General features: G+C 37.7%; 1 protein-coding gene across 5 annotated transcripts; it reads left to right on the top strand.

The window, feature by feature from the left end:
• Window positions 1–439: 439 nt before the first annotated feature.
• LOC104879181 (uncharacterized) lies at window positions 440–10,112 on the top strand. Of its 5 annotated transcripts, none has more exons than XM_010651102.3 (5): window positions 440–1,110; window positions 2,391–2,448; window positions 5,763–5,998; window positions 6,192–7,005; window positions 7,647–10,112. In XM_010651102.3, the coding sequence occupies exons 1-5, from the start codon at window positions 1,054–1,056 to the stop codon at window positions 9,872–9,874; spliced, it is 3,393 nt and encodes a 1,130-aa protein (XP_010649404.1). In that variant the 5' UTR covers window positions 440–1,053; the 3' UTR covers window positions 9,875–10,112. The 5 variants fall into 5 exon arrangements, with proteins under 5 accessions (XP_010649404.1, XP_010649398.1, XP_010649412.1 ...); XM_010651096.3 differs by having other exon boundaries at window positions 5,760–5,998; XM_010651110.3 differs by lacking the exon at window positions 2,391–2,448 and having other exon boundaries at window positions 442–1,110; window positions 5,760–5,998.
• The last annotated feature ends 508 nt before the right edge of the window (window positions 10,113–10,620 follow it).

Genomic DNA, 10,620 nt, shown 5'->3' with positions numbered 1-10,620 from the left:
TTTAATAGAAAGTCTTCAAATTTGAATATTTACAAATAATGATTCATAATTTCTAATTAAGATTGAGTCATGAATGAATCATAAAAATGGAAATGAAAGGAAAAAAAAGGTAAAATATATTTATCATCCTTAATTTTATTCCTCTTTAAATTTTTAGATTTTTGCATAGTATTCAAATTTTAATATTTTTTTAAAAATTAATAAAATAAAATACGTTTGATTTATTTAATTGATATTAAGACAAAAGTTGGGAAAAATATTTTAAGAATAATAAAAAGTTGTTAACTTTATTGTAAATAGATCCAAAAGAGAAGGGCATTCACCACCAAACCCTAAACCTAAAGTCTCAGGAAACCTCATCCTTGTCACAGTATGAATGGACCCAATGTTGTCCCCACTTACAACCCAAATAAACACTCCTCAAATGGAAAATTCAATCCAATTATGTCCAAATAAAATAATGTAATTGGACATTAACAACTAGGTTGAGAAGATTGCTGTGTTGTTGAAGAAAAATAAAAAAATAATGATATGATGTAGGTTTTTTTTTTAATATCTGTACCAAAAGCAAGGAAGGTGGAGAGAATCTAGAAATGCCCATTTCTTTTGATTTCCTCAAAAATCCAAGAAATGAAGAAATATTATAATAATTATAAATGGGGAAAGGAAACTCACACATATAGAGAGAGAAGTGAAGAAAAAGCAGAGAATAAAAAGAGACCGGATGTTGACAAATTTCATGTCACTGTTCTTAGAAGGTCGTTTGTTTGTGTGAAGATTTCTTATCTGGGATCTCTCTCTTTCTTTCTCTCTCTAGAAGCTCTATTGTTTGTATCAGAGGAGAGTGGCCCAGCAGATCGAAATCTGCAAATCTTCTTCTACCTGATGACGATCTAAGCTCCTTCAATGGTGGTACAAGGACACCCACTTGGTTGATGTTGTTGTTTTTGTGATGTAGTGTTGGTAGTTGTTTTGTAATTTTGTTGGGTCAGTGGGAGGGAGAGGGATGTGGCTCTGAATTTTGATGATGGGACATGGGGTTCTGCGGGTTCAATGATTGAATCTGTGGGGATTCTTGAAGGAGAGGTGATAAGAAGATGTGGGTCTGAGGTAAATTTTCTTTTCTTTTCTTTTCTTTTTTTCCCTACTTTTTTGGTGAATTAGATTCGTGGGTGTGATGGGTTTGTGATGGTTCTACGATGATTTTGAGTTTTGTTTCCAAGTTTGTGTTTTTGGGTGTGATTGATTGTTGGGTTTGATGGCTTTGGGTAATTGGGTGTTTGCATTTGTTTTATTATTCTTTTCCCTGGTGATGGGTTTGATGGGTGTTTGGCTTTGATGGGTGATTCTAATTTTTAGGTATGGTAGGTTCTGTTGTTGAGATTTGCATTCCTTTTATTCTAGTTTAGATTGTTCTTTCTATGTGGGATCTGTGCTTTAAGCTTTTGTTTCAAATTTAAAATTTTCTTCTTGAGAACTGGAGGAGAAAAAGTAAAAAAGAAAAGAACTTTCCTTTTCTGTTATGGGTTTCTTAGTGTGTTCTGTGTCTGAGGGAGTTTTGTTTAAGATAGGAAGAGTTTGCTTCTTAGTTATTTGAACCAACGGCTCTTTATCAATTTTATGATGATAGATTGGTTGTGTTCTGATCCCAATTTTTATGTATTCTACCAATTGCATCAATTTTAATTCTTAACAAACAATTTCCTGATGTTGAATTCATTCTCTCTTATGATGAAGCAAAGAAACTGGTTAAATGAGTTCATTTCTTTTAGGGTTCATGGAGGCTTTGACAATGCCAATTGATGCTGCTTCGGTCAAATGCATAATATGCATTGTACTCAGCAAACCCAATTGCCTTTTTATTGTTTACTTTGTTGCATACCTGAGAGCTTTTCAGCATGAACCCAGATGGATGAGTGCGCTGTGGCCATGTAAAAGTTATCTGAAATATGGGAAAGGATATACAAGCATTTGTTTGTTTTTATTTTTTATTTTTTCCAATGCTGTGGGTTGCATCATATCTTGACTCTGTGTGCCTTGTATCTTAGTTATTTTAGAAGGCTATCTACTTAACCCTTTAGACTGTTCTGGTCCATATGTGTATATGGAATTGTTCCTTGCGTTGCTGGCAACTTCCCCCCGTCAATTCTAAACGGGGATGTTTGTTTACTTAGTGGCATTTTATGGTGAACTTGATTTAGTGGTGAGGATCATTGTTATTCTAGAACTTGAGGATGCTGCTAGCGTTTACTGTTTCTGTTGTTTTGGTAATGTAACTCCTTACTTTGGGTCTGTCAGCGTAGTTATTTTAATTGTACATTCATAGTGTACCAGAAATTTGGCTTTAAGTTTTATATTTAGATTATTTGACTATTTCCATTACAATCTAGGTACTTTTAAAAGATGATAGAGGGGTAATAAGGATGCTGATTTCCATATACAATGCAGGTAAGATTTATGTAGGTTTCTCAATATTAAGTCAAGGATCTATGATAAGCATCTATTGATCTTTTAAAATAAAAGACCAGCAAGTACCTACCCTGAAATTACAGAGCCCGATGCAGGTTTCTTACCATCGACTTTCAACTGTTTGAGGGGTTTACAGCACCTCATTATGGAGGAAATGTGTGAGGTTAAACTAAGGTTTAGATAAGGGAGAAGGGAAGAAATGGATAGTGAATGGGAAGTGAGTGTAGTTTTGTAAAGATATTAACTTTTTTTCTTAAAAAATAGAGTTCAACTTGGGAAAAAAGTGATGGACAGCATAATAAGTGCCATGTGGAGGGGCCATATGTGTGAATTAAGTATGCTTGTGTTTGTAGGAAACTAGACCAAATCCAAGTAAACTTAGCTACCATAGTTGGATTGAATTTTTGGATGGGAAGAATGATAGGAAACAATTTCCTGTTACATCCTTGATTATCTCAATAAATTCAACACATTTTAGTCTCAATAAGTGGACCCACTTTTTTACTAAGTGGACAGATTATAGGTGATTGCTAGAATCACTACAAAACCATTGTTAGCAGTTAAGAATTTTCATTGTCTGGTTCTCAAAAATAAAGTTAGCACTCAGATTTTCAGAATTGGTGTCTGACTGGATGCAGAGTGAGAGGAATTTATTTTGTTTGGATGTGAAAAGTTATACATGTCTGAATATAGTTTTGGGTAAGCTATTGAGTCTCTCTTTTTGTTTTGGTCAATTACAGCATGTTTAGGTGTCCAATGGAAATGGAGTCTTTCTTTTCTTTTTCCAATAATGATTGAAGGCATAGCTTCTTGTACTGGAGTTATTATGAAAACTTAAACCCAAATGTCATTTTAGGACATCTTTTTGTATAGGATTTGCTATGGAAACTTCAAGCCTAATGTGATTTTATGAAATCCTTGATATGATTTTATGCATGCAAGGAACTTGGCTCATCTTGAACATGCACGTGCACAGATGTGCGTTCTCTCGTGTGGAATTAGATCACATGCATGTAGAATTAGACTTGTCTTAAATGCAATGAAAACTCAAAACAGGCACTTTCCTGATACTTTGCAAAACATATGCAGTCATTTCAACTTCACAAGTTGTCCAGATCATCAGAAGCTTGCAAGCATGTGCACGCTTGTGTTGTAGCATTAGACTTGTGCTAAATGGTATGAAAAACCAAAACATCTCCACAGGAGGTCCAGATCATTATAAGAGATAAAAAATTGGAAACCTGTAGTATGTTTAATTGTTTATTGTAGAAGTTCATGAAGTAATGAAGTTTGGTTAAGAGTCAGTGCTGGACAAACATCGGAGGAAGGTATGGAAAAAATCTCCTTTTGTTTGTTTTGATGCATTTGGAGAGAGTGTGATTCCTAGAGTTTGAAGGAGGAAGAGCTTCTTGATAAAAAATTGATGGGGATTTTTGTTAAATGAGTGTGAGAATGATATAGAATAGCTTCAGGGTTGGAGAACTGTCCAATGTTTAATTCCATAGATAGTGCACATTGTGCATAGTTGGTTTTTTGTTTTTTTGTTTTTTTGTTGAGTGTCTTCTGTTATTTCTCTCTTGGTGTGTCTGGTATACCCCTTGGATACATAGAGTGAGCCCCTTTTTTAATATCTTTTGCTTGTCTATTAAAAGAAAATTTTCATTATTTTGCAAGTGAAAAATTATGCATATGGCTGAATATAATTTAGGTGAGCAATTGACTCTTGTGTTCTGGCCACCTTTGTCCAGTTCACCTAATGTTTCAGTTACCCATGTTTGGAAGTCCTGTGGAAATGGGATTCTTTCGTTTCTTATTCCATAACAATGGAAAGCATAGTTTTTTCATGGGAGTCATTAGGAAAGTTTGAAGCCAAATGCCATTTTATGAAATCCTTGAAATGATTTTAGGCATGCAAAGTCTGATAAAAAAAAAAATTTTAGGCATGCAAAGGACTTGTTTCATCTTGTGCAACCCTGTATGAATGTGCACTCACATGCAAGTGCATGCTTGTGTAGAATCAGGTTGTGAGCATGTGTAGAATTAGACTCGCCTTAAATGCTATGAAAAATCAAAACACACATTTTTCTGATGCTTTATAAAACATATCAAGTCACTTCATCTCCATTGTTTGTTCAAACCATCAGAATGGCAGTAGAATATGGAAAATCTGTAGGATATTTAATCTAGAACTTCATTGGATATTTAATTAGAAATCGCAGGATAATTAATATAGAAGTCCATAAAGTAATGAATTTGGTGAGACAAATTAAATATGAGGTGGATCATGACACAAACAATATTATTAGCATCTTTATTGATTCTGTTTCACACTCTTTGTGCTTCTTTGATTTTTCCTCTGCTGTTTTCCTCTCATTTGTGCATCTTTTTTAAAAAACTTTCAAATGACATTTCCAGATGTCTTCTCTCTTCTCAAAAATCCAGTTTTTCAAAGAGGCCCAATAGGATGCTTCATCTTGTTCCCCTATCCCAACAAGAAAAAGGGGAAAATTTATATTGAACAATAGTTTCAAGAGTTAATGTAGTATGTATTCTCGGGCCCCTATGTGAAAATTTCTGGATCCACGCCTGCTAATGGAAAATGAACATGATGATGATTAGAATTCCAAATGGTAAATTTAAAGTCTCTACATTGTGTCAGCTCATCTTTTGGGGGAACAAAATTATGGCTTACTTTGCTTGAGGTTGGTGCTGGTTGCCCTGTGCTCCTTCTCATCAAGATCAGTTGGATCCAGGCATCGCAGCTGTTGATCCATGCCATTTTGTCCAGACCATCGTAATCATGTTTAAAGGTTACACTATTTACTTTTGGTGCCGAATCTAAATGTAGAAACACAGGACGCACTGCTGTAAGCATGAACTGGGGTGATTATTACTATGTGGCATGTGCAATCCTTTATGTTTCACTTGAGGTGAGAATGAGTGAACCATGCAGTGATGGAGAATTGGTGTCTTCATTAGAAAGTTTAAAATACCATTACTTAGCTCTATCCTGATGAAGCAGGGTTCTGGGTGGGGTGAATTAGATATGGAGCTGACCCTGGTATTTTTGCACTACTTACAAAATTGTTAAGCTTGATTTTTGCCGAACAAACCAAAAGGGTTTTCTTTGTCTACATCAAGAAACCTGAAAATGGAACTTGTTGATTGTCTTGTCTGTATTATTTCATGAGTATTATGCTCTCAAATGGATAAACGTAAGCATTTATTGCTTTCAATTATTAATTGATTTATGTTTTATCTTTCACATTTGGTGTTTCTTCATTGATCAGCAGGTATGGGAACAAAGGTGCAGTGTAAAAGCTATTTGCCAGGATATTACTCCATGAGGGATCTTAATGAGGATTCTAACAGTGGTGGCTGGCCCCTTTATTATGGAGATAAAACATTGACAAATGGGCAATATTACAATGGGTTCCTGCCAAGGGCCATTGCAGATGCATATACTGGGTATGATAAGGATGTACTAAAGCAAACAATGCTTGAGCATGAGGCCATATTCAAAGATCAGGTATATTTGTCCTCAAGTTTCTAATGTTGATTGTGAAATCTGATTTTTGTTCATCTTTTTTGATGATATGCAACTTACTGTTTCCATGGACTGGGAACTCATACTCTTTTTACTTATTTTTATGATAAAAGACCTTCATTTGGAATTCAATTCGTGCAGTTGAATTTGTCTGAACCTTTTTCTGTCAATCCAGGTCCATGAGCTCCACCGCCTTTACAGAAAACAAAGAAACTTGATGGATGAAATTAAAAGAAAGGAACTGCATAAGCAGAGGGTACCTGTTGAGACATCATTGTCATCAAGCCCCTTATCATCTCAAATGCCATCTGAAGAAGCTCGAAAATGGCATATCCCTGGCTTCCCATTGATAAATTCTGTTTGTGCTAGTCCATCTGTTTCAGGCACTGAGAACAGTCATCACCCTTTGAGTTTTATAAAAGGGAACAGTTCACCAGCTGGTCCTGTTCAATTCCAAAACGGAGGTTGTTCAAAGGATTGTGAGGTGCTGGAGTCCAGGCCCACAAAGCTTAGGAGAAAAATGTTCAATCTTCAACTTCCTGCTGATGAATACATCGATACTGAAGAAGGGGAACAGTTTGGTAACAATAAAGTGCCTGATGATTATCCTCCTAATGAAAATTGTAAGATTGCTCCAGAAAGTGGGATAAAGCTGTTTCTTGGCAGTGATAGGAAGACTTGTCGACAAGAAGATGTTTCGAAATCTAATTTTTGTTTAAGGAGCACAAATGCGTTGGCTGACCTGAATGAGCCTGTTCAGGCTGAAGAAGCAAAAGATCCTGCTTCTGTTGATTTTCTAGGCCGTCCCACCTGCCATGGGGAAACTCAAGATCAGGAACTGTCTGCTAAGCCCAAGTCAGAGTTTCTAGATTTTCCAAAGGGAAGTTTACAGAACTCCCATCATGGAAGTGACAATGGGACTTTGAACAATCTATATGGGCAGAGCAAAGGAAATGGGAGGGAGTGGTTGCCCTATATGCTGGAAGCAGGTACGGTTTCTTAATTAAGTTGGCTTGATATTCCTTAAGTTTGTTTCCATATAAATTTTGCATTGCCCCACATTTTATTTATTTTTTATTTTTTTATTTTGTTTCAGTCTTTGAAGTTCATATAGTGCATGTTGTTATTTGGTGTCTCTGCAGATGAAGGCATTCTGTGCTTTCATCTGAACTGGTTTTATATGTATCTTTTATATATTAAAGTTACAAACAAATGAAAGAAAAAGGAAGAATTCAAAGAACAAAGATGTGAAGTCTCAAACTGAAGGAAGAGATCTTCACTAACCCCAAAGATGAGACGTGGTTGGGTTTCATGGAAGACATTGGTATTCTGAGGCTGTGACTGACAGTGCTCGTGTTTTGCACAAACACATTCTTGTTCACCTTTTCACTCCTTTCCAACACAAGCATACACATTGATTTTACGATATTCAACTGGGTAAATAGCCGATCAAAAAAAATAAAAATGAAAATACTGGGTTGATAGGGATTTATGAGCCAACTTGAATCTAGTGAGCCATCTCTTGGAAAGGACCCTTTTCCTTTCAATTTTAAAGATTAAGAACTAATGTTTGAAGGGATTGTTTCTTTTAGTTCTGATGATTTTATGTGAATGCTATTTCTGTTTACAGGGCACGGTAAAAGTAACCCAAAATCTAATTCACAAGGTCTCCAACCAGAAAAGTTGCCTAGACCTTCCCAGCCAGGACAAGTTATGCTTAACAAGGCCCATGAGCCTCCAGCATTTCTTCTCACTGATCAAAACAAGGGAGATATGTGGAGGGAAAGGACATCGTCTGGTTTAGAAATCTCTGAGAAAAGTCAAGGTCTCTCAAATTATAACCATGCAGAACAGGCTGTCTCTTCTCATTTGCCCAGTCAATGTCAATTTGTCTTTTCCTCTGATTTGGCCAAGTCTTGGTCTCATTCAGTTTCATCGTGGGAAAAGATGAGCAGTGGCCTCAGTCAGAAGTCAATGTCAATTCAAACACAGCCGTTTTTAACTTCACCCACTACCCTGAGTAAGAGTTTGCAGTCATCAGCCCAGAGTCATGGGATTTTTGGACACAAGTGGCATCTTGACAGCAATTCCAGGTCAAACCCTGGTTTTGGAAGTGAAGTAGCTAACCGAAATGGATTTTACCATGGGTCCTCATCTGGGTCCAAGGAACTACCAATTGGTTTTACATCAATTGGCTTTGACTATTTGAACTGCACTAATGGTGATAGTGCAGTCTCTGGACACTTAATTGAAGGTTCTGCAAAGTACTCCAAGGGTTCCAATTGCATGGATGTGAAGTCTGCAAAAGATATGAACTTGAATATGGTGCTTTCAAACAGTTCATCCAATGATGCAGTTCCCCGGCAAGGTCTTGAAATCATAGATGGGGAAAAGAAGCATGAAGACTACATGCCAGCACTGCCTTGGCTCAGAGCTAAAGCTTGTAAGAATGAGGCCTCCAATGTGTGTGGTGGTTCAGACAAGATGGAATCAAGTTTTTTTCAGTCTTCTCTTAGTCTGTTGTGTGACAAAAATAAAGCTGAAAAGGGTCCTAGTCAAAATCTGTCTCAGAATGTTACATCAGCTGCCTATGCCTGTGATGTTGAGGCCAAGGAGATTGAGATAAGTGACTGCCCAAGGAATAGAAAAATTCTTGGCTTTCCTGTTTTTGAGAAGCCTCATGTTTCTAACAATGAGTCTTATTCGCTTACCTCCCCCTCTGCATCCCTTCTTTACTCATCTGAAGGTCAGGACATTGAAAATAATTGGAAAAACAGAGCACTTGATATTAACTTGCCTTGTGATCTTGCAGTTCCTGACTTGGGCAAGCAGACTCCTGCAGAAGTTCTGATTATAGAGAAGGGAGCACATTCTAATGTTGCCTGTGTTAGAAGTCACATCGATTTGAATTCTTGTATAACTGAGGATGATGCTTCAATGACTCCTGTTCCAAGCACCAATGTGAAGATTGCTTTGGAGATAGATCTGGAAGCCCCTGTAGTTCCTGAAACCGAGGAAGATGTTCTTTCTGGGTTGGAATCTATAGGAAAGCAGCATGATTCACCTGTACAATCACTGCCACACAAAGATGATGGCCTTCTGGATGAATTTGCCAGAATAGCAGCAGAAGCAATTGTTGCCATCTCATCATCTGGCAACTGCAGTGACCTGGAGAGCCCCACTCACTACCTCTCGGAAGCTCCTTTGAAGGACTCCTCCCTCCACTGGTTTGTGGAGGTAATTTCTTCTTGTGCAGATGATCTTGATAGCAAGTTCGGTTCAGTTTTGAGGGGCAAAGATTATGTAGATAATGAGGAACCCGGTGGAATTGATTATTTTGAGGCAATGACATTGAAATTGATAGAGACCAATGTAGATGAATACTTGCCTGAGCCTGTAGTTCCAGAAAACTCAAAAGTGGAAGAAACTGGAACTGCTTTAGTGCCAAATCGAACCCGAAAGGGGCAAGCTAGGAGAGGGAGGCAGAGGAGGGACTTTCAAAGGGACATCCTTCCTGGCCTTGCTTCTCTTTCAAGACACGAGGTCACAGAAGATCTTCAGACATTTGGGGGGTTGATGAGAGCCACTGGACACCCTTGGCATTCAGGATTGGCTAGAAGAAACGGCACTAGAAATGGGGGCGCAAGGGGCAGGCGGAGGTCAGTGGTCAGCCCCAACACCGAGGTGGCCATTACCACAGACGTGGCCATTACCACAGTGTGCAGTCCATTGGTGCAGCAGCTTACTAATATTGAAATGGGACTGGAGGATAGAAGCCTAACAGGGTGGGGGAAGACCACTAGACGGCCCCGTCGTCAAAGATGCCCTACAGGTAACCTTCCACCCCCTTTAACTTAATCATGGGAGGATGAGGCTATGATATATGAATTGAGAATCTTATAGAGGAACTAGGGAAAGTAGGGAGTTGGTTCTATGGCTTTGGGGAGTGCAGTCAGTTGTTGTGAGCCCATGGGGATATTATATTGCCTTTGTACATGCCATCCTAGCCCAAAATTTGGGTTCCCTTGATTTTCTGTCTTTGGGTTACCAACTTTGTATTATTCATAAATAATGTTGCATGATTTCTTTTGGGATATACACAGCATTCCTTCAACCCCACGTACACTGCTACTTAAGGCCCGTTCTTCTGTTCTTTGCGAATTAGGTTTTTCCAATTATATATCTGTTGATTCTTCTGATTGATCCACTTGACAACTGGGCATCTTTCCATCTTTTTTAAGATGGTACTACTGAGATTTGTTCTAAAAGAACTAGTTGAAATGCTTTAAACTTGGCTGTAGTAGGCCTTCAGACCTCAAAATTGCTTGTGACTATTGTTGAGACCATGATATAGAAGCCCTTCAAAGCTTAGGAACTCTTTTTCTTCTAGAAGAAAGTTGAGTTCTTTTCGTTTTGTTTTGTATTTTTGTGCTAATAAGAAGTAGCCATTGAAGATGGATGTTGCAGAGGGTATGAGCTTAAATGACTGATTCTCAGAAATGGAAAGAAGAATGGAAAAGAATGGAGGATAATAATAAATGAGTCTGATCCTTTGAAGCAGAAACCCAAGTTTCTTTTTCTTGACTCTTATCAGTTTCTTTTTC

Source organism: Vitis vinifera, chromosome 1 (genome assembly GCF_030704535.1).
Source record: "Vitis vinifera cultivar Pinot Noir 40024 chromosome 1, ASM3070453v1".
Taxonomy (NCBI): Eukaryota; Viridiplantae; Streptophyta; class Magnoliopsida; order Vitales; family Vitaceae; genus Vitis; species Vitis vinifera.
The sequence above is the reverse complement of the archived record's forward strand: the minus strand, read 5'-3'. Positions and strand labels throughout refer to the sequence as shown.

Coding starts and splice junctions, on each gene's coding strand:
- LOC104879181 (XM_010651096.3), top strand. CDS start 1,054: ATGATTGAATCTGTGGGGATTCTTGAAGGAGAGGTGATAAGAAGATGT. Junction 1,111..2,390: donor TAAGAAGATGTGGGTCTGAG/GTAAATTTTCTT, acceptor ATTACAATCTAG/GTACTTTTAAAAGATGATAG. Junction 5,999..6,191: donor AGGCCATATTCAAAGATCAG/GTATATTTGTCC, acceptor CTGTCAATCCAG/GTCCATGAGCTCCACCGCCT.